Source organism: Parasteatoda tepidariorum, chromosome 1 (assembly GCF_982258835.1).
Source record: "Parasteatoda tepidariorum strain Cologne lab strain chromosome 1, Ptep-v5.0, whole genome shotgun sequence".
NCBI classification, from domain to species: Eukaryota; Metazoa; Arthropoda; class Arachnida; order Araneae; family Theridiidae; genus Parasteatoda; species Parasteatoda tepidariorum.
Window position 1 is genome coordinate 100,416,926 of NC_141755.1, and position 21,097 is coordinate 100,438,022.

The window sequence follows — 21,097 nt, forward strand, 5'->3', positions numbered from 1 at the left end:
CTGCTGGATTTTGCAAGAGATTTCAATTTCAGGCTTCATTTTTCACACTCTGAAATCGAACCGAAAAATCTCTCCATCTTTTTATGGTGGCTAAGGTAATCAAGAAAATAGTTCTTTGTCAGAAACTAGTTATTTTATCATGATCATGTAAAGTCTTTGAAAATTATTTTCTTAATGTATATAGTGCTTAAAAATATTTTTTGAGTGCTTTAGAAGTACTTAAAAGGAGCTTATTTTTTGTTGAAAGATTCGGCTACGCACCCCGAATATGGAATGGCGTGTTTTTTAGGATGGGGCTTAAAAATAAATTAGAAATGATGTCTCAGAATTTTTATTAATAGTTTTACCCACTAGCCCCACCTGTCTCCAGTGGTCCCCATCCCCCCAAGCTCTTGGGCGCATTCATCCCCCCCCCAAAATAAATTTTTCAAATTATGTATGCCTGAAAATGGCCAGTTGCTTCTTCTATTTATGTACTTAAAAAAAGAATTCTCTCCCCTGAATTCCCCCAAAACTATTCGTTTTATTAAGTGTAAAAGCCCCCCCCTCCAAGATTTAAGTGGACGCATCGTGCGGCCCACCTTTCCCCCTGATGGGGGCCCCTGCCTGTGTCTAGTTTTATATGATTCTTCATCCATGCAAACGATTGCCATGTTTTAAATATTTGTTACCGTAGTTTTATTATTATCGTGTAAACTCGAAAAATTTCTCAGACATGGGTATATGGAAAATACATGCCTCAAGAAATATTAATGAAGTGTTCTGTGTCTCTATCAATTACAATAATTATGATTTGCCTCAGTAGTCTGAAAAATTGAATTTTTTTTTACAAGTTTGGGCGTATGCAAAAAATACATGTTTCGAGAAAATTAATGAAGTGTTGTGTGTCTCTTGTGCATAGGTGTTTGACAGAGAGGGTGACGACGGCCGTTTTGTGAGCGTGACAGTGAAGGCGACAGATAGGGGCAATCCACCCCTGGAAGGTGTCTGCTCCTTCAAAGTGGAAATCACGGATATCAACGACAATCCGCCGCTGTTTGATCGGCAGGAATACAGAGAGAATGTGAAGCAGGACACACCTAAAGGGACCAACATACTCAGAGTATCGGCATCCGATGAGGACGCCGATAACAACGGAGCCATCGTCTACAATCTCACAGCACCATACGATCCGACGGATCTGGATTACTTTGAAATTAATCCGGACTCCGGTTGGATCAGCCTTAGAAAAGCATTGGATGTAAGTTACAAAGATTTTGTATCATTGCATTTCATATGCATAATTATTGGGTGTTCTGTAATGGCTGCCCTTAAAATAATATATGTAATTTTAGTATCAATGTTAAAAATGCGGTGAAAAACTGTGAACATTGCGAGTTGCGAATATTTTTTATTAGCTCCTTGATAGTCGTATAATTTTGTTAAAAACGATCATAAAATTGCTGATTTTTTTATTCAAGAAAATTACATTAAATTAAGAGTAATCTATTTATTCATTTTTATTTTTGGGTTAATCGGAAATATAAATCTTTTATGAGTGCTGATTACTAGTTTAAATAAGTTAACTATCTCGAAACACTTTACATATTGTCTAGTACTGTCAATTGGTGTATAGATTGAGAAATAAGCATGATTCCGGGCTAAAAAAATAGATTGTTTCAGTTTTCTAGGCTCTCTACTTTTGAATACTCCAGTCCGGAAATATCACGGGTACGAGAAAGGGAAGGCGTAACTTTACCAACCCGTCATTTTGACGGAAGTGAGATGAAAGGGGTCAAGAAAGTCAAGCTCGCCTCCTAATGAGGTGAAACGAGTTCGAATCCCGGCGATGACTGGTCGATTCAAATTCCGCACACGGCCCGCACCGACCACACTATTGACGTAAAAAAATATCCTCAGTGGTAGACGGATCATGAGTAAAAGTCCCCCTGCCGTAATGCTAATCGTCGGAGGTTTTCCTCTTCATTTAATGCAAATGCGGGTTAGTTTCATCAGAAAGTCCTCTACGAATGCAAATTTCTCTCAATACTTGATCCAGGAGTTCCCTTGTCTTCTGGATTGGATTCAGAATTACAAGACTACGGAGTTGAACATTAGTAGTCGTAAACCCAAAAAATCGGGACGGCGGTTCAACTTCGGATGTAAGACTACTGTGGATAATGAGAGAAAAAGAAAGATTAAAATTATTTATAACCATTTTCTTATGAAATTTAAATGTTGGGAAATTCCTAGTAAAAGGCGAATGCATTTTCGTCTTATTAGGAAAATAAACTAATTTTTGTCTATTTTAATTCATTCTTTAATTTTTCGACCTCAATGATAATTGGATAAAATTTGGAAGAATTTTTATCGTTTGAATATTAATTTGCGACTCTTAATATCCATAGTTTTTTAACTTGATTTTGTATAAAAATGTTTAATATATATATACTTAATATATACATTAATGAACACCATATATATGTATACACATATTATATACATTTTATTGTACATTAAATTCTTTCCTTTTAATTATATTTGATTCATTATTGTATAAAATGATAATGTACTTAAATGATTAATTTCATATCAGCTGTAAATTTATATTTCTTTCATCCTGTTTAGTGTTCATTGTTATAATATTATTCTTTACCCTCTATTTAAAATAGTTAATAAGAGTCACCTTTTATGAAATATTTGTTTTTAGATGCAATTGTGTTAAAAAATCTTCATAAAAAATATTAATAATCCCATAATTTAATTTTTTTTAACAACGCTATCTTGGTACTAAGATTTACAAAATTATTCTCTATTTATACATGAATTGGGGAGTTTGTATGTACAATGTGTCAATTAAATTTGAGCTAGATTGTTGTCAGAGCTTGAAGTCTAAATCTGTGTTTTGCTTTCATCTAGGAACTACCCGTATATGTATCTTTTTTTAAAAAATGTATAGGTATAATTAACAAACTTTGAATAAAAGATGTTAATTATACCTATGTATAATATGATAACAATAATTAAGATGCCTATATGCATACAATAAAAAAAATTGAATTACATTCTTGGACACATTTTAAAATAAACATAATGTCTTTTTTTTTATTTTAAGGGGTAGCATTACCCAAAACCATATATGGCAACGTTACTTTTAAAAAGGAACGAGTAAAAGTACAAGTATTTTTAAAAAAAGTAACGAGTAAAAAGTAAAAAGTTCTTATTTTGAAAAGTAACGAGTAAAAAGTACAAGTAAAAGTACGAGTACTAAACAAAAAAAGTAACGATTTAAAAGTACATTTCTAGGAAATCGAAAATTCAAAGTAACCTAAAATTTTATTGAATAATATTCTTATGTTCTTTAATGTTTTTGCAAAATTGTTGTTATTTATATAATTATTTTTAATTTTGAAAGTTATGGATATTAATTTATTTTTAAATTCGGAAGAATATTATTATATAATTTTATAATATAATCGTATAATATAATTTTAAAATCAAATATAATTTTTTCAAACTTTTTATGGATTTGCACGAAAAAGAAATTTTATCTATTGATTTTAATTTTTAGTTTCTTATTTTTATTTATTTAAATTACCATTGATTTAAAATTGTTTTACTCTTTAGAAACGCGTTTTAGAAAGCACAGTCATAAACAAAGCAAACACGGGGTTTCAGATAACTTTGTGATCATTGAGCTAGTAAAAAATAATTGAATGTGTAGTATAAGTTGAAACAGAGGATATTTAAACAGGAAATTAGCTGTGAATGCATATCTATTGCACATTAATTTTATAAATTAAAAAAAACATAAGCATTTTTTTTAATGTAATTTTTTAAATTTTTTTTTTTTTAGAAAGCTTACCGAGTTTTAGAAAAAAGTAACGATTTCATTCGATATTTCTACTTTTTCCCTGAAAAAGTAACGAAAGTACAAGTAAAAGTACTAAATTTAAAAAGTAACGAAGTACAAGTAAAAGTACGTACTTTTTACTTGTACCGGCGGTACAAGTAACGAAAGTAAAAGTACTGCCATATATGCCCAAAACTAACTGTTCAGAAATTTATTTTTTTTAAACTTCCTCACATTAAAACTTCCAAGAATTTCAATTACTTTAAAATAGTTTCATCCTTCTATATGTATTATTTAAAAAGTTTTGAGTAGATTTAGGCAAAATAGCAGTAGGTTTTACAGCAAAAACAAAACGTGGAAATAGTTTTTTTGGTAATTGCATACCATTTGATTACTTGAGGAATTTGATTACTTGAGGAATTTGAAAACTTTTTTATAACCTAATCAGCATGAAATACCTAATTAAACTGATAAATAAGCGTTTTGAAATAATGAAAAATTTTTCAGTAAGTCATATTTTTGCGATCAACAGTTTTTTTTAAAAAAATTTTTAATTGATTTTGAACGTAACCGTAGTAAATGTTTTATTTGATATGAAATAGGCATATTTCTGAAAGTTAAGAAATTAGAATAAGAAAATGTTTTAAAACTTTTAGAGAAAACTGATCAAGATTACTAATTTTTTAGTATCTTCAATAGTCTTAGTATCTTCATGATATTTGGTAACAAAAGTATAGTTATAACAATGCCTGACATATAACTATAACAATGCCTTGGAAATAGCAATAGGATACATATCTTTTTTTCTGTACTATAAATGCTTTCCCAATCGGCATTACTATTACTTCAAAACAGTTCCTCTATAAAACGAAATAAATATTTTTCCTCAATAAATAAATAATACTAAACAGGGAGTGAAAATAGCAGTAGCTGAAGTATTGAAACATATATAATAGTGGCGAACTCTTACCAATTTTTCTAAATATTTATTAAGTTACTATAAATAATGGATGCCTAGAATTGAGGATCATCATTTTTAAAAGAAAAAGCTATATTTAATATCAGTATTCAAGGTACAAGTATTAATACTCAAATTGTCAAAATAAAGGCTTTCTTGAGAAAAGAAGAAATCCTAAATCCCAAATCCTAAATCGTGAAGAAATCCTGAATCACAATTTATCATATATGTAATAGTATTATTAAAATAAATGCTTTCTTGAAAATTTCAAATATTAAACGTGAAGAAATCCTAAATCACAATTTACTATTTATGCAATATTGTTAAAATAAATATTTATTTTGAAAATTTCAAACATTAAACGTAAAAGAATTTTAAATCATAATTTATTATTTATGCATATTGTTAAAATAAAAACTTTATTTAAAATTTCAAATATTAAACATGAAGAAATATTATTTACTATTTATGTAACATTGTTAAAAAAAAACTATTTTGAAAATTTTAAATATTAAACGTGAAGAAATAGTAAATCACAATTTACTATTTATGCAATATTATTAAAGTAAAAGCTTTCTTGAAAATTTCAAATATTAAGCATGTAGAAATCCGGAATCACAACAAAATGCAGGTATTTTATTGTTTCTTTTCATCCAAGTTTGGATACTTATCAAACTGTTTAATAATGCTAAAGATATAATGTTAATGCTAATAATGCTTATGAATATAATGCTAATGGAAAAATAGTGCTATGGGTAGCAAATTCAGAATTCAAATGATGTTTATATGAAACAGCACCAAATATTTACTAATTATGTAATATACTTTTCTGCTTGAATAAAATTAACACTATAATTACTTTTTTCATTGAAGTTTAGAACATCAGATTCTTTAAAACAAAAACAATTATGAAAAAAAAGAATGCTTGATTTAGACAATCTTATATATCACGTGTAAAAACATGGCCTTCTGTTGCAGAAATATTTTAAAACAAAAGAACATAAAAAAAGTTTTTTTAAGAACGTATAAATAAGTTTAAATGCTTACTTTAATATATTATTCTTTTAAAATAAAAACGTGGTTTCTTACATTACGTTTTTCGACATGCATTTAAACATTAAATTGCTTTTTCTAAAAAATTTACACGTAGTAAAATATCATTTATCTATTGCTGAAACTTGTTAAGAATATTATCAAGTAACCGTCCTATTTAAATATTCTTACTTTTATTTGTTAACATTTAAACAATGTTTAATGTATTGCTTCTTTTACTGTTACATTAGCTCAGTAAATTGAGTCTTTTAGTTGGAAAAATATTTTGTAAGGTATTAATAGAAAACATTTGCAATAATTTACGTTTATTCCTGTTATTTGACAGAAATATAAATTTAATCTCAAATTTTTAGTGTCAATTAAAATTTAAACTAGATTGTTGTCAGAGCTTGAAGTTTAGATCTGTGCTTTGCTCCCATCTAGGAACTACGCGTATAGAAATCTTTTTTTAAAAATAAATATAAAGGTATAATTTACATCCTTTATTCAAGATTCATTAATTATACCTATATATAATATAATCACAATAATTAACATGCATATAAATACAATAAAATAGAAAATGTTTCATTACAAATGTGTACAAACATTTTAAAATAAACATAATGTAAATTTACTGTACATAATGTAAATTTACTATCATTTTATTACATTCTCACTCATATTATATTATTGTTACGATGTGCGCAGAGTATAGGTTTGCGTGTATACTTACTTGCATATATATGTGCAGTCTCATTAAAGGCGAGAAGAGGCGAGAGACTCATTAAAGGCGCTGGCCCCATATCCAAGAGGTCGTGGGTTCGATCCTCGCCGGCCGAAGACTCCCCGTGTAGTAAATGATGACTGATGCACGTTAAATCTGTCGAGTCTCAAAGTCCTCCATGTTCCCACAACAAATCAATACCTCTGGGGGTACTAATCCAGGAGTTTCCTTGTCTTCTGGATTGGTTCAAAATTACAAGTCTACGGAGTTGAACGTATGTAGTCGTAAACCCATGAAATTGGGTCGGCTGTTCAACGACGGTTATAAAATAAAATAAAATTTGGATGGCCCGAATGGTAATAATTACTCTTCTGGCATGATTTTCGGACAGAACCTCGTAATTCTTTTTTCGGTATGCAGATGGGTGGTGGCTCGGTGATGGTATGGGGAGCTTTTGCGCTTGATGCCAAATGCGACATGCGTAGAAATTCCGGAAAAATGAACTGTAATTGTTTAAAAACTAGTTGATTAACATCTCATACCTCTTGATCCACATCTGAAAGGCTAAAATTTGGAAATTTCTACAAAACCAATCTACTAAAAATTGGTTTCAGAAAGAAAAAAATCGAGTTTCTAAACTGGCCAAGTCCTGATCTTAATCTTACAGAAAACATGTGCTACTTAGCTACGCAAGCGTATGCAAATAACCGCCAATATGATTCTGCATACGACTTGGAAGTAGCTATCATGGATGAATGGGACAAAATTCCTAAAACTTTGCTCAAAAACTTGATAGAGTCGATGAAAAATCGAGTCTTTGAAGTTATTCAGAAAAATGATACATCAACATCTTTTTAGTTTTATAAACAAATTCATTTTAACTGGTGGGTTTATAATTTTATAACAGGTATTTGATATTGCTATCAAAATATTCATATTTAATTCCATCTCTTAAAAACTATATGCAAATATTTTGTTTTTTATTTATTTTCCTTAATTTGATTTTGGAAAATACTTATAATAAAAATCACTTATTTTGTTAAACATTGAATTAGAATATAACAGGTCTGCATATTAAAATACGTATGTTTAACACCGATTTACAGAGGGACCAGTACCACTTGAGAGCGATTGCCTTGGACAAAGGTCTGCCCCAGCATAGGGCGACTGTGGAGGTCATCATCGATGTGGTGGACAGAGCCAACAATCCTCCTATTTGGGATCAGCCTGTCTATGGTCCCATATTTATAAAGGAGAACTATATGGTTGGACAAGTGGTCGCCTCCATAAAAGCTCGGTAAGAATGCTTTTTTATTTATTTTAATTCACAGATAGAGCGAAAAAAAGTGTGAACACCTTAATAACTTATGGTCAAATGATAGGATTTTTACGTACTATAGCCCGAAGGCCTGACCTTAAATATACAAATTAATTAGTTGGAAAAAAAATTTTAGTAATGAAATCATGCACAAAAACGCTTTTTTTTTTGTATACTTGTCAGTTTTAAAGTAAACTAAGTGAAACTATATTTTACGTATTGTGGCTGTTTCCATTTCTATAGTTGAGAGTCGAATCTATCAAAAAAGATACTGTAATTCAGAGAAAAAATTATTTGGTATCTGATTCCGCAAATTTAAACATCGTCTGTATTTATTCTATATAGGTATGTTCCTTGTACCATTAAAGTTTCATTAATACGAAAAGATCTGATCATTAGATCAAATGATCATGATCAGATTAGAAAAATCTTATCATAGTGAAACCAGAACCTTTTTTGTATTTTGCGTACTGCTTATAGTACATTTTATAGAAGAACAAAAAAAAAATTGAACTATGCGTACGTAAGAATACGGTACACGATATCACATAAGCATTTATATCATTTTGGAATAGTTATAACCTATTTTAAAAGTTGAAAATATTTGTAAATGTTTTTCAAATAACTCTCATTTTTGTATTCTTTTGCAGCTCAGGAATACCGGATAATCCGACGGTATTCTACACCCTCATGAAGGGCAGTACAGAACAGACGAACAAGAAGGATACATTCTACTTGGATCAGAGGAATCTGAATGGCGACACATGGGCCGACATCCAAGTCAACTACCCGCTCGACTACGAAAGAATCCAACAGTATAACTTAACAGTCCGAGTAGAGGTATGTAAAAATATTCCATTCATCAAACTGATCTTACTTTCATTCTATTCAGGTGAACATACAGGTTGTCCACACAGCAGATGATTAAAAGTAAGTCTCGGTGGCAAAAGGTGATAGAGGAATGGAACAAATGGTATTTTAGATTGTGAAGGCAGTAAAAAAGTTAATAGAAAAATTTTGGTTTTAGTTACAAAGATTTTTCGAGAGATGGCGTCGCAGGCCACTGAAGATCTGAGCGATCGGTTTTAGCGTTAAAACTTGAAATGAGTTGGTTGGACAGGAGGTTTAAGCCTAGTATTCTGTTGAATAACGTGCGTTACTGGTACTGGAATATCGCAGTTAGATTACAATTATATGGAAAAGTATTCTTTTCAAGAATTCTGTACGAATTCTGTCAAGTATTCTTTTCAAGAATTCTGGCAATGTCTGAAACTATTAAAAATGTCTGCATAAAATTTTACAACTTATTACGTTATAATTATTTTTGATATAATTAAAAACGAAGATAACTTAGGTAATGACAATTACGCAAATTTCGACCTAAACAATATTTACTTTAGCAACTTTGTAATTAATTAAATTAAGTGTTGTGGGTGTTTTACAATGTCTAGAAAAATAGTAATAGCGAAAGACAGTTTTGGTAATTAAACAAGACATCTTGTAAGGTTACCTGACATAATTATTAATCCAACTTTTCTACTATTTTTCCTTTATCCATTTTCTTTGCTGACTAATTAATTCTATGATTCTGGTCATTGCTAATCCTCGTATACTATAAGCATCGTATTTGAAAAGATAGTCACGACTTAAAATAGAAATAAATTCAACTTAAATTTTAACACATAAGCTATGTTTATTAACGTATTTATTAGAAAAAATAAATTCAGTGAAGTTTTTAAAATTTGTAGCAGAAAAATAACAAAGTTAAAAAAAAATCCTGCAACAAATTTATGTAATTATGCTTCTCAGAGATCCTCGTTTTAGTTTACGAATTTCCGATATATGACGTTGCAGATAGTCAGCATGTAAATGAAGGAAAAAATTAAAAAAGAAATCACGAGTATGTGAAAATCTTTTAACAAATTAAATTTACATGACAACACTTTCGAAATATCAGACCCACTCACATGTCTTAGTGTGTTATATTGTGATACACATTTAATAATTTTTGACTAATAGGTTTACTGTCTGCAGTGCCATCTATTGAAAAAAATTTGAATTAAAACCATGAAGTAGGGAGGAAAAAAGTTTATACCATGTTGCATGAATTTGTGCTGCAGCATATGTTCTTTCAATATCAACTGTTTTAAAGTAATAAGTGCTTGAAAACCTTCGATCTAACTTAGGACATCTTTTGTGCATAATTAATTATTTTCTGAGAAGCCTTGGTGACCATACTTTGGTTAGAACTTCTGCCTTTAACAGAATAGTGCAAACAAGGGTGTCTGTCATTTTGTCAAAAGTATGCAATCAAGAAAAGCAATTTTGAAGAAATGATCCTCTAAAAAAAATTTAAATTGAAAACTATTCAAAATAAATTTCAGTTATTTCATAATGTTGCTAAACTAATATTTCAATTCTTTTTATAAGCTTCATACCAACTTTACTAATTTTAAATGTCTACTGGAGTTATAATTTGTGCTGCCATCTGCTGATAACTTGAGAAAATAAATAAAATAAAAAATAATAATAAAAAACTTTGTTCACATAAATGAGGGTAGTAGTAAAGGTGAGTGTTGAGTCAGGACCCCCGAGATAAACACTGGGGCAAAACTGTGTTATGCATTATTTGTAGTTATGAACAGAGAATTTATAAATTTGGTTTTTAATAAGCACAGGTGTTCAAGTTTATGGTTAATTCTTTAAAGTAGGTAAAATTTTGAAAATCCATCATCTTACCAAAAAAGAAATTTAAAAAAAATTCTTCTTAATCAAACTAATTTTAGGTAAAAAGCTAAATGAATTTTTTTTTTATAAAGCAATCTCTATCTCAAAAATATGCTAATGTAACATTGCTAGAAAAAAATAACTCTATAAAGGGTTAAACATAAAATTAAAATTTTTTACTATAAAAAATAAGTATCTTTTTTCTTTTATAAAAATGTTCCTCATTGTGTATGAATAAAAAACTATGTTACAGCATTTTTTTCAGAATTATTTTTTTTTCCATATATTATAAGACATATTCAAATAAATTATTATAGTCAATCATGAAATCAAAAAATTCTAATGTAAGTTTCAGGAATCATGAAATGTTTTGAGTTTTTTTTTTTTAAACTTTGCATTCTCTTATTAGTATTGCCGAGTCAGTTTAATTGTTACATTATTTGAATAGCTGGACGACTACACTTTTATTAATTTTGAGGTACTGAACCTTAAAAATATTACTGTTTTAAATATTTTGTCTGATTTGTAGAATTGTTTGTTTGACAGCGAAAATAAGGCAGAGGTGTACAATTTTTGAAATAAGACACGAGCTGATTAAAAAATAATAATCTTAAAACAGTTTAAGAATATTGTGATTAAAAATCAATCCTTTTATATTAAGTAAATGTATAATGTAAGAGAAATATTCTTTAAAAAAAAAAAAAAAAAAAATATGAGAATGAATTGGTATGTATCTACAATGATAAATTTATGTAAGTGTATAGTAATATTGATTCAAAAAATTGCAGAAAAACATTTTAAGAATAATAGGAATCAACACTTTTAAACTACCGTAAAACCGGGGCGAGTCTACCCATCCAGGGGTGAATCTACCCATTTTAGTTTTATTTAATTTTCACTATTTTAAATTGCAAATAAAAAAAATTTTACCGACGGAGGACTTAGTTCAGACTCTAAGGAAGATGGCGCGGTAGTAGTTTGATCCGTTTTTATTTATTTGGTGTCTTTTTAACCGACCTGTTCAAACGTCTTTTGAGAGATTTGTATTGAAAATCAGCAAACTTTTAGTTGGTGTTCCGCCAGTATATTATTATTATTACTATTTTCACTTTGGTAAAGTGATAAACTAATCTAAGACTTAGATTTCATTAATTTTATATGAAAAAAAACAAAAAGAATGTAAGTTTTGCTGTTGTAAACAAAAAGCCAGAATTCGTGGGGCGAGTCTACCCATTCGTATTTAGTTTTAATAAAGCATAATAATATAATTTAGAACTTTGTTTATATTAAAATTAAATCATTTTAAATGAATTTGAGTATATTATTTTAATTCTGCATTGATAAATTTATCATTAATAAGAAAATTTATAGATTAAATATAAATGTAAATATAAAATATGTTTATTTTACCTATTTTTTCAATTTTTATATTACAAAATTAACTTTTTTTATATAATGCAAGTTAAATAAATTATTATTTATTATTACAGATGGTTTGAAATTATATTCGCAAAACAAATGGATTTAAATGTTACAAAAAAAAAATGCCATGATTTTGTTAATAATCTTTAATTATTATTATTTATTAATTATTTAATTGTAAATTTATATTAATTTTAATTTATTTTTATTAACAATAATCTGAAAAAAATGTTATTTTATAATGTTAATGATTATCAAAACAAAACTGTGATCAAAATGTGATAATCGATCAAATACTCAATTTGTGTTATTTTATGAATAAAAAAATGGAATGTATAATAAAGTTATGAATTTTACTTCATAAATATCCTATATAGTAACTAAAATAACAATTTAATAGTAAAATTTGATTATTTACAATGTTAACATTCATTTTAGTAGAATGGGTAGACTCGCCCCATATGAGAGATTTGTCAGCAGTTCTATAAAAATATACAGTAACAGCGTAACTTTTAATATTTTTTGAAATCGATTTCACAGCTTTAAAGAGGGATTAATAGCTATTCCGAAACACCTATTAAAAGCCTTTTTTCTTTAATATTTACAAAAGTTTGACCACTTGAAAGTTGACAAACTGAAAAAATGGGTAGACTCACCCCGGTTTACGGTATGTAAAAGTAAAAAAAATGAATTGGTATGTTTGACAAGGATGCATTTCAAGATTTGGGTGCAAAAGACAAAGAAACAGTTTCAGAATTGTGTAAAATAGCAGATGTACCTACAGTAAAAGGAAAATGAATAGGTATTGATTTAAAAAAAAAAAATAATAATTCAGAATGAATGATACAAATCAATTGGTATAAGCTTTGACAAAGATAGAATTCAAGATAGCTTTGTAAAATAGCTCTAAAAAAATACAAAAAAAAAAGAATATTAGGAATATATATTAAATTTTTTAAACAAAAGAAATGTACTATTAATTATATCAAAATGAATCAGTATGTTAGCACAAGGGTACATTTCTTAGCTATAAAACTGATTTTAAAAAAAATTCAGAATAACAGTTTCAGAATAATACAAATCAATACTATTAAAAACGAAGTAAGTGTATACAAAATTGGATAAGTGTGTTTCAAAAACATAAGATAACAAAGACTCAATAACTGTTTTTAAGTAATTTTAAAAATTCTATAAAAAAAATTCATATAATGTCATTAAAAAATTAAATATTTTTAACAAAGCAAATATATTTTTAACGAAGTCTTTAATGTAAGAAAATGAACTGGTAAGTTAACACTAGAGTAAATTTCTATGACTGTCAAAAAATAATTAATGTAAAATTGTACAAAAAAACTTCACGAATATAAAAAAAAATTTCTACGCTAAGAATATAGTATTTGTATAATATATGAGAAAAAATATTTTTTCGTTTTCCTTTAAGGGCATATTTCAGTAATTTCGGAAAATTAATTTTTAAAAAAAGGCAGAAAAGCAATTTCAGAATAAGCAAAAATTATGAATATTTTTTCTTCACATATGTAAGCAAAGTTAAAAAAAAAATGTTTTATGTATGTTTTAACTTGTAACCTATTTGCAACTGATTTAAAAAAAAAAAAAAGTCTAAAATATTGCGAAAATATTATAATTTTAAATTAAGTAAATGTTTTAATATACAAATTGATAAAAAAAAATCACTTCTTTAAATCAAAGCATGTGAATAATATAAGAAAACCAGTTGTTTTTATAAGGAATAATTTATTAATAATAAATTATTTATTACTAATTTCTACAATATTTTGAAAATTTAATTAAAACTAAAAAATTGTTATAGCAATCAAATAGGCTGAATAAATGAAAATATGAAACACACATTTAGATGGAGTTAATTTATTTTTTCACAAACGCTTCATCCCAAGGTCCAAATATATTCTCTTTATATTTTTGACAATAAACAAACAAAGAAGGAAATATTATATTTATAATTAGGCATAGAAGTATAAACAAAATTGTAAACAAAGTCGAAATGTGAATTAAAGCTGTTGTTACAGATAGAAAAAACAATGATGTAGTTATTAATAAACCAAAGTCATTGTTCTTTAACTGCTTCCTCATTAAAGGTAGCAATACAAACAATATAACAGCACTAACTAAGAGTACAAAAGTATGCAATACAGTAGGCAATCTAGAAGCTAAGCACACAGCTGCAAATAAAGCTGAGTTCACTGACAAAGTGCCCGAAACGATTGCAGCATCAGTTCCGTAATCCTGAAACAATATATGAACTATCATCATTAGTACTACCATAGCATAGATTGTATCAGTACTGATAGTTTGAGTCAATGTTTTTAGCACAGGTGAAAACATGTATCCAAAAATGAAAAATATAACAGCACTTTTGAAATACTCATAGAAGTAGCTTTTCTTCATAGTCCACTGATATGCAGATGTTATTTGAATTATTAAGAAACATGAAACAGTTAAAATAGCTAACAATCCTAGAATTCTTATTACCGATAGATTATTTTCTTCCATAAATATGAAAATAATGACAAAGAAAACGGTACAGCAGATTTCGTGCGTAACTAAACAAACCTTGATGAAGGCTTCCCACCAAGAATATCGGTAAAGATTAACATTTTTGCGCAAATCTGACAAGAAAGATGCATCCACATAATTATCTGGGTACTTTTGTTTCTTATATAGAACCTTTTCCCATTTTTCAGGCATTTTTTACTTAATAATCGTTAGGTTTCTACTGAGAGAATCATAATCAAACATTCTTATTTCTAAACAAAAATTTTTCTTTAATCGATTTCGAAGTATTCTCAGTGCTGCCATCTATAAACTTTAATATCAAACAATTTTTTTAAGTGATACGTTGTGACGTTGTTGTATTAAATCTGTATTTTCATATTGAATCTATATTAAATTTTTTTTTAATTCTTATTATCTGGAAATAAAAAAAATATTATAGAAAAAATGACTTTTTATTACATTTAATGTCAATAATCGTAGTACTAAATGTTTAAAAATAGTTTCATCAGTAGAGTATTTTGCTTCACTCTAAACTGAAATGTCTCAAACGATTAGTAGTGCCATCTGTCTAAACATTTAGTAAACGAAATCGATTATTTTATATTTCATATTTGTAATTAAAATAAATACTGTAAGTTTTTCGAACTGATTATATTTTAGCTGTTCATTAAAGGCTGAAAAGAGAAAGCTTTAAAATCATTTTAAGGTTCTCAAACAAAAAGATTGACCGAAGGAAAAAACTTCATTAAAAGAAAAAGGGCGGAAAAGTGCTTTTTCCTTTCGGAAGCGTAGTCTAAAAATAAAGGTTGACAATTATAGAGTCAAACTTATTCACCAATTAATAACAGAGGTAAAAAAAATCAATTAATCATAATTAGTGTTCTATGGTTTCCAGTTTCCACTAGACAATTTTGACGTTTCCACTTTGACTAATGAGGATTTATTTTATTAACTTCATTTTTATAATTAAGCGGAATCGATTTTTATTTCTTTAGGAGATATGATGGCTAACTAAACTTTTTTAAGAATTATTATTATTATTATTTTTTTTTTTTTGCTGAAAATGCACCAAAAATAAAGAGTAGGGCAAGCTGGGCATTTGTGCACAATACATCACAATATATTTTTTTGCATACATATATGCATGCAAAAAAATAAAAAATAATGAAATCACCGGTGATATTAAAAAAAAAAAAAAATGAAACAAATAATAACAAAAATTACAAAATTGTAGTTTTTTTTAAAAATTTATTTTAAGTAATTTACTTTCCGAAATTTATTTTGTAGTGTTCTACGTTTGAAAACATTGTTTTTTTATTTTTCACATAGAAGGAAAACAGAAGGAAAGAGGAGGGAAAACAATCGTACCCACAACAATGCTATTTATTGTGCACGCACAATAAATATATAAAATAAAAAATAAATAAAATGAAAAGAATTTGAAAATAAGTCTTACTTAATCATTTGTGAAATATTAGAAAAAAGCTTATTTCTTTTTTAAAGTATAATTTGAAGAGGAAAAAAAAAATCAGATATATAGTCAGAAACCTGGGGTTCTAAGTGATTCATTTTTCAACAAGCACCTAAAAAAAAAATCCGTCAATCAATTTTGTATACAATTTTTCTCTTTAAATTCCGCTTTAATTTTTAGTTATTTTTAAAACTAGTTAAAAGAGATTATTTGGTTCGAAAAGTTATTTACAAACAGTGTTTTACATTTTTGCTTTAATTATTTTTATTGTATGGGTTGATTGAGCACTATTTTGCAAAAAGCTCCCCACAAAATTAAACACTATGACTTATTTACTATTTAGTAGTTGTAAAACCATGAGCGTCGTATGAGTATATGGGGTGTGATTGTATTGGTCCCGGCAAAAATTTAAAATCTCTATAAGTTACCCCTCAATATTTCAGACAAATGAAAAAAATTAATTAATTATTATTAATTTAGATAAATTAAAGTTAAAAACAAGAAAAAGCTGAAAATAAAAAATCTTTTGTCGGTACTTAGCACATTTAAGAATTTTTTTCTTCTTGTGTGTGAAATTTAGAGAACTATTGTAAAGGTTAATTTAATTTCGTCCCCTCCTAGAAATTGGGCCTCTACGACGCCATGTACTGTTACTGTGTCATACAGCGTTTTAAATATGTTTATTATAAAATGTTTCTTAATAAGATATTATATATTATAGGATTACTTTAAAATGGATATCGCTTTTAGTTTCAAACTTTTCGTCAAAATAAAAAAACGAAATAATAGCAGAGAGTAACACTAAGAAATGATAATAAATAAACATTGAACGCAAATAGCGCTAAATAAGAAACAAAGAAATAATCAGGAAAAAAATATGTTTATAGCTTTTGTTAATTTTATGCTGATAACAAAGGAAAGAAGCAGGATCTTCTTTGTTAATTAATTATCGATAAGCAATTGTACATAATATTTTTTTCAAGTGCTATGTTAAGAAACATCTCTACAAAAATGTAATGTCCAATATTAAGAAACATTAATGAAAAAATTGAGCGGACTTGCAAATAATTGAAGCTCTAATGCGGATGATTTGAAAGGATTAACCTTAAATATGCTAATTCACAAGTACCGACACTATTTTCAGTTACGATTTAGAAAAAAATAAAAAGAATGAAAAAAATCAGAAAAATAAATAATTATAATTTTAATTAATAATAATAATAATTAATAAATAAAATAAAATAAATGAACGGCAAAAAAACCGGGACACGCAATTAATGTAACTTCTTTTTTTTCAAAATAAATAAATTAACAAAATATAACAAATAATAATATTTGTAGAGTTATTAATAAAAATTATTAAATTTAAAGAGGTTTATTAATTTGCGTTATTAATAATTTTTTTTATTGATTTCAAAGGGATCGATTTTTGCAGCGATGCAGTGGCGAAATGCTTATTGAAATTTTCAGCAATGGGTTGCAAAAGGGCCGGGATAGCCTGGTCGGTAGGGCGCTGGGCCCATATCCAAGAGGTCGTGGGTTCGATCCTCGCCGGCCGAAGACTCCCCGTGTAGTAAATGGTGACTGATGCACGTTAAATCTGTCGAGTCTCAAAGTCCTCCATGTTCCCACAACAAATCAATACCTCTGGGGGTACTGATCCAGGAGTTTCCTTGTCTTCTGGATTAGTTCAAAATTACAAGGCCACGGAGTTGAACGTTAGTAGTCGTAAACCCATGAAGTTGGGTCGGCTGTTTAACGACGGTTATAAAATAAAAATAAAATGGGTTGCAAAACTTTTAATGCCGGAGCGATATTCCATGGGAGGTTCGCAGGTGTGCCAGAGTTTGGGCATTTTTTAATCAGTTACGATTTTAGAAACCTGTTATTGAATTTATAATAATTAATTATGCATTATTCATTTAATATTACCGTTATTTAATATTATTATTTAATTAAAATGATTGTGAAGACAGAAATTTTTTTTTTTAACAAATGTATTTTCTAATAACATTACATTGACTGAACCATGAAAAGAGTATGTATTAGTGCTTCGCATCGAATAAAATTAACCGAATTCAAAAATGAAGAAGTATATTTCTCTCATATTCCATTCTTGACATTTGCTTTGCTATTTTTCGTCTTTATTTAAACGAAAACCATATTTTTTTTTTCAATTTATGCTTTAACTAAAATCAAATTATGAGCTAGACTAAATGCTGCTCCAGACACATTCAAGTGTCTAATGTAAAACCCAATTTTAAAACTAGTATTGACAATCGACGCGATGTAAAAATTTTATTCTTCGCACATTCATTAAATATTTACAAAATAATTCAGGAAATTTCAATCATTAAATATTTTTTAAAATGAACAGTAGTCGTTAATTGGTTAATAAGTTTACAATTGCTAATGAAATTTATTCATTGAGTCTCGGGGGGGGGGATTTCACCAAAAAAGTTCGGTAATTTAGGACTCCATAGTAAAAAAAAAAAAAAAAAAAAAAAAAAAAAAAAAAAAATTTAACTGTTGCCTTAGAGCTGTGATTCTGAACTTTTTCTTCTTCTTTTTTTTGTCGCGGCACAATTTTAACGATTTTAAAATTTGACGGCACACAAAGAAAATTGTTTACTTACCTATAATACAGTGTGTAAAATAGTTTACAATAATAATTTTGAATGTAATTTTTTTACATTTTAAAGATCTCAATTTTAAATGGCAACATTCAAAATTTGAGCGAAATCAGTCGAATAGTTCCTGAGAAATCGAATTTTAAAAGTAACCATTATCAAGCAACGATTGTTCTAAACTTAGGGGCTTCCGCCTTCTAATGAGGTGCACCGGGTTCGAATCTCAGTGATGGCTGGTCGATACGAATCCGCATCTGGCTTGCACCGACCGTAGTGCTGACATGAAATATCCCCAGTGGTAGACGGATCATGGATTAGATTCCCCTTGCCGTTAGGATAACCGTAAGAGGTTTTCGTGGTTTTCCACTTCATGTAGCGCAAATGCGGGTTAGTTCCATCAAAAAAAAGTCTTACGCGAAGGTAAATTTCTTCCAATACTTGATCCAGGAGCTCCCTTGTCTTCTGGATTGGGTTCAAAATTACAAGGATACGGAGTTGCTGTTAACCCAGAATTGGGTCGACTGTTCAACGGCGGTTATAAAATAAAATAACAAACGAATAGTTTTATTTAGATATTTTGTAACCGTCAGTCTTTGATAGTTGCATTGTTTGCCATTGTTATTAAAATGAGCTTTGGGCGTCGGCTCATTTGTGGCGCATTATTGTACTTACCATCTTAAGATTATAGATAACTCCCCGTTCTTTCTTAAAACTTCTGTAAAAATCATTTTCAATAACTTCTCGCTTTGAGTTTACCAATTACTTTTCTTTCAATGCTGTAAGAATGTTATGCTTCATTTCAATAAATATTCGCAGAGCAAGAAGTTTTGAATAAGTTTTGTTCAGCAGACGGGGAAATAAAAACTTTGTTTTCAATCATTAGCTCATATTTTAGGACTCATTCATAAAATTAGTCGAGCTGAGCTCCTCCAAAAATATTAAATTATCTTTACCGTACCTAATTCCGAATTTCCCTCTTCTTAACAGAAAGAAGAAGCTTAATTGGTTCGCATGAGAATCCAAATTTAATGCGGTGCTCCGAATTAGCGGAACAGAATTCGTTTGCTTATTATATATTTGTTCACATTTTTTCTATTTTATTCTTTGTTCTCTGAACCTTGTATATTACCGTTGAACAAAATTAGATTTTAACAAACGAGTCCACATTTTGTAACTTGCTTCCAGTTCTAATGAGATACCGTTAGCGGTTGCCAGGTTCCGACTGTTGTTCTGATATTTCGTTCGAAATCGTTTTCATTTCTATGGCAACAATAACTTGATAAAAAGGTAATAAAAAAACTTTTTTTCTCCATTTAACAGACCGAGATACGTGAACTAATCTTCGTCAACTTATAGAGATTTTAAAACTAAATGTTTTCTTTTTTTTTTATTGGGTGTAATCTCATTTTGAGTTCCATTATTTTAATGGTCCAATTAAATTCTGATGATTCTTAACTTTTAAAAATTGGCTTCCATTTTGAAAATGTTACGCCTGAAAAAATTCGCAAGTATTTAAGAAGATGGTTTCCGGTTTAAATTTATATTGCTTATGTCAGAAAAATAATAAATAAATCAGAAAATATAATAAATAAAGCAAAAAAATATTAAATAAATCAGAAAAAATAATAAATAAATCAGAAAAATAATAAATAAATCAGAAAAATAATAAGTAAAATACAATTTTAGAATAATTATGAAAGAAAATTTAATTAGAATTTTTATTAGCTAAAACTTTTAAACATAAATACATTTTTAGTTGTTCAGGAACGATTCCAATTCCAAGTTGATACTTCATGACTATTACTACAAATAATCCTTAAGATTTAAACGCCAAGCGTAGCGATAGTTTTTTTTAATTTTTTTTTTATTTTTACAGTGTGTTGTCCGAAAAAGTGACTGATGATTAAAAAAAATCATTTACAGAAAAATGGAAGGACATAGTTCGTCAACAGATGGCGCTGTCAATTGCGGAAACTATAAAATAGTGTTTTCAAATTCTATCAGTTACGGAAACAACGTGGCGCTGCTAACAGATACGGTCAAATATTTCGGTTGGAATAGTCTGGCATGCATCAAAAAACATTGTTTTCTAGGTTTTTGCACTCAACAGCGCTATCCGTTGCTGAGCTTTATAATTTATTTTAAAATTAGGTGAGAATAAAGAACTGGTTTCCTGATCAGAACGTTTTCCTTTCATTTTTGATTCATTGCTTGAAAATTTAAACAATTAAATTACAGCAGTTGTTTCTAAAATTAAACATTTTACGTAAAGTTTAAACCGATATTTCGAATAAGCGTACAATCTAATCTGTTTCAGATGGTTCTTCTAACTATAAATGGGACATTCTTAACTTAAGAAGAAGACCGCTGATACACAAACACACCGGGTTCAAATCATAGTGATGGCTGGTTGATTCAGATTCCGCACCCGTTTTGCAACACAGC

The 21,097-nt window shown here is 28.4% G+C and overlaps 2 protein-coding genes across 3 annotated transcripts in view; one reads left to right on the forward strand and one right to left on the reverse strand.

The window, feature by feature from the left end:
* Positions 1-21,097, forward strand: part of CadN (neural cadherin) — a 532,539-nt gene that overhangs the window by 135,336 nt on the left and 376,106 nt on the right. For both annotated transcript variants that reach the window (XM_087149551.1, XM_087149545.1), the window contains exons 10-12: positions 902-1,240; positions 7,656-7,846; positions 8,518-8,707. In XM_087149551.1, coding sequence (XP_087005677.1) covers positions 902-1,240; positions 7,656-7,846; positions 8,518-8,707 — 720 coding nt within the window. The remainder of the gene's footprint in view (positions 1-901; positions 1,241-7,655; positions 7,847-8,517; positions 8,708-21,097) is intronic.
* Positions 13,888-14,818, reverse strand: PIG-C (phosphatidylinositol glycan anchor biosynthesis class C). The gene has a single exon (XM_016071780.5). The coding sequence runs from the start codon at positions 14,741-14,743 to the stop codon at positions 13,904-13,906; it is 840 nt and encodes a 279-aa protein (XP_015927266.2). The 5' UTR covers positions 14,744-14,818; the 3' UTR covers positions 13,888-13,903.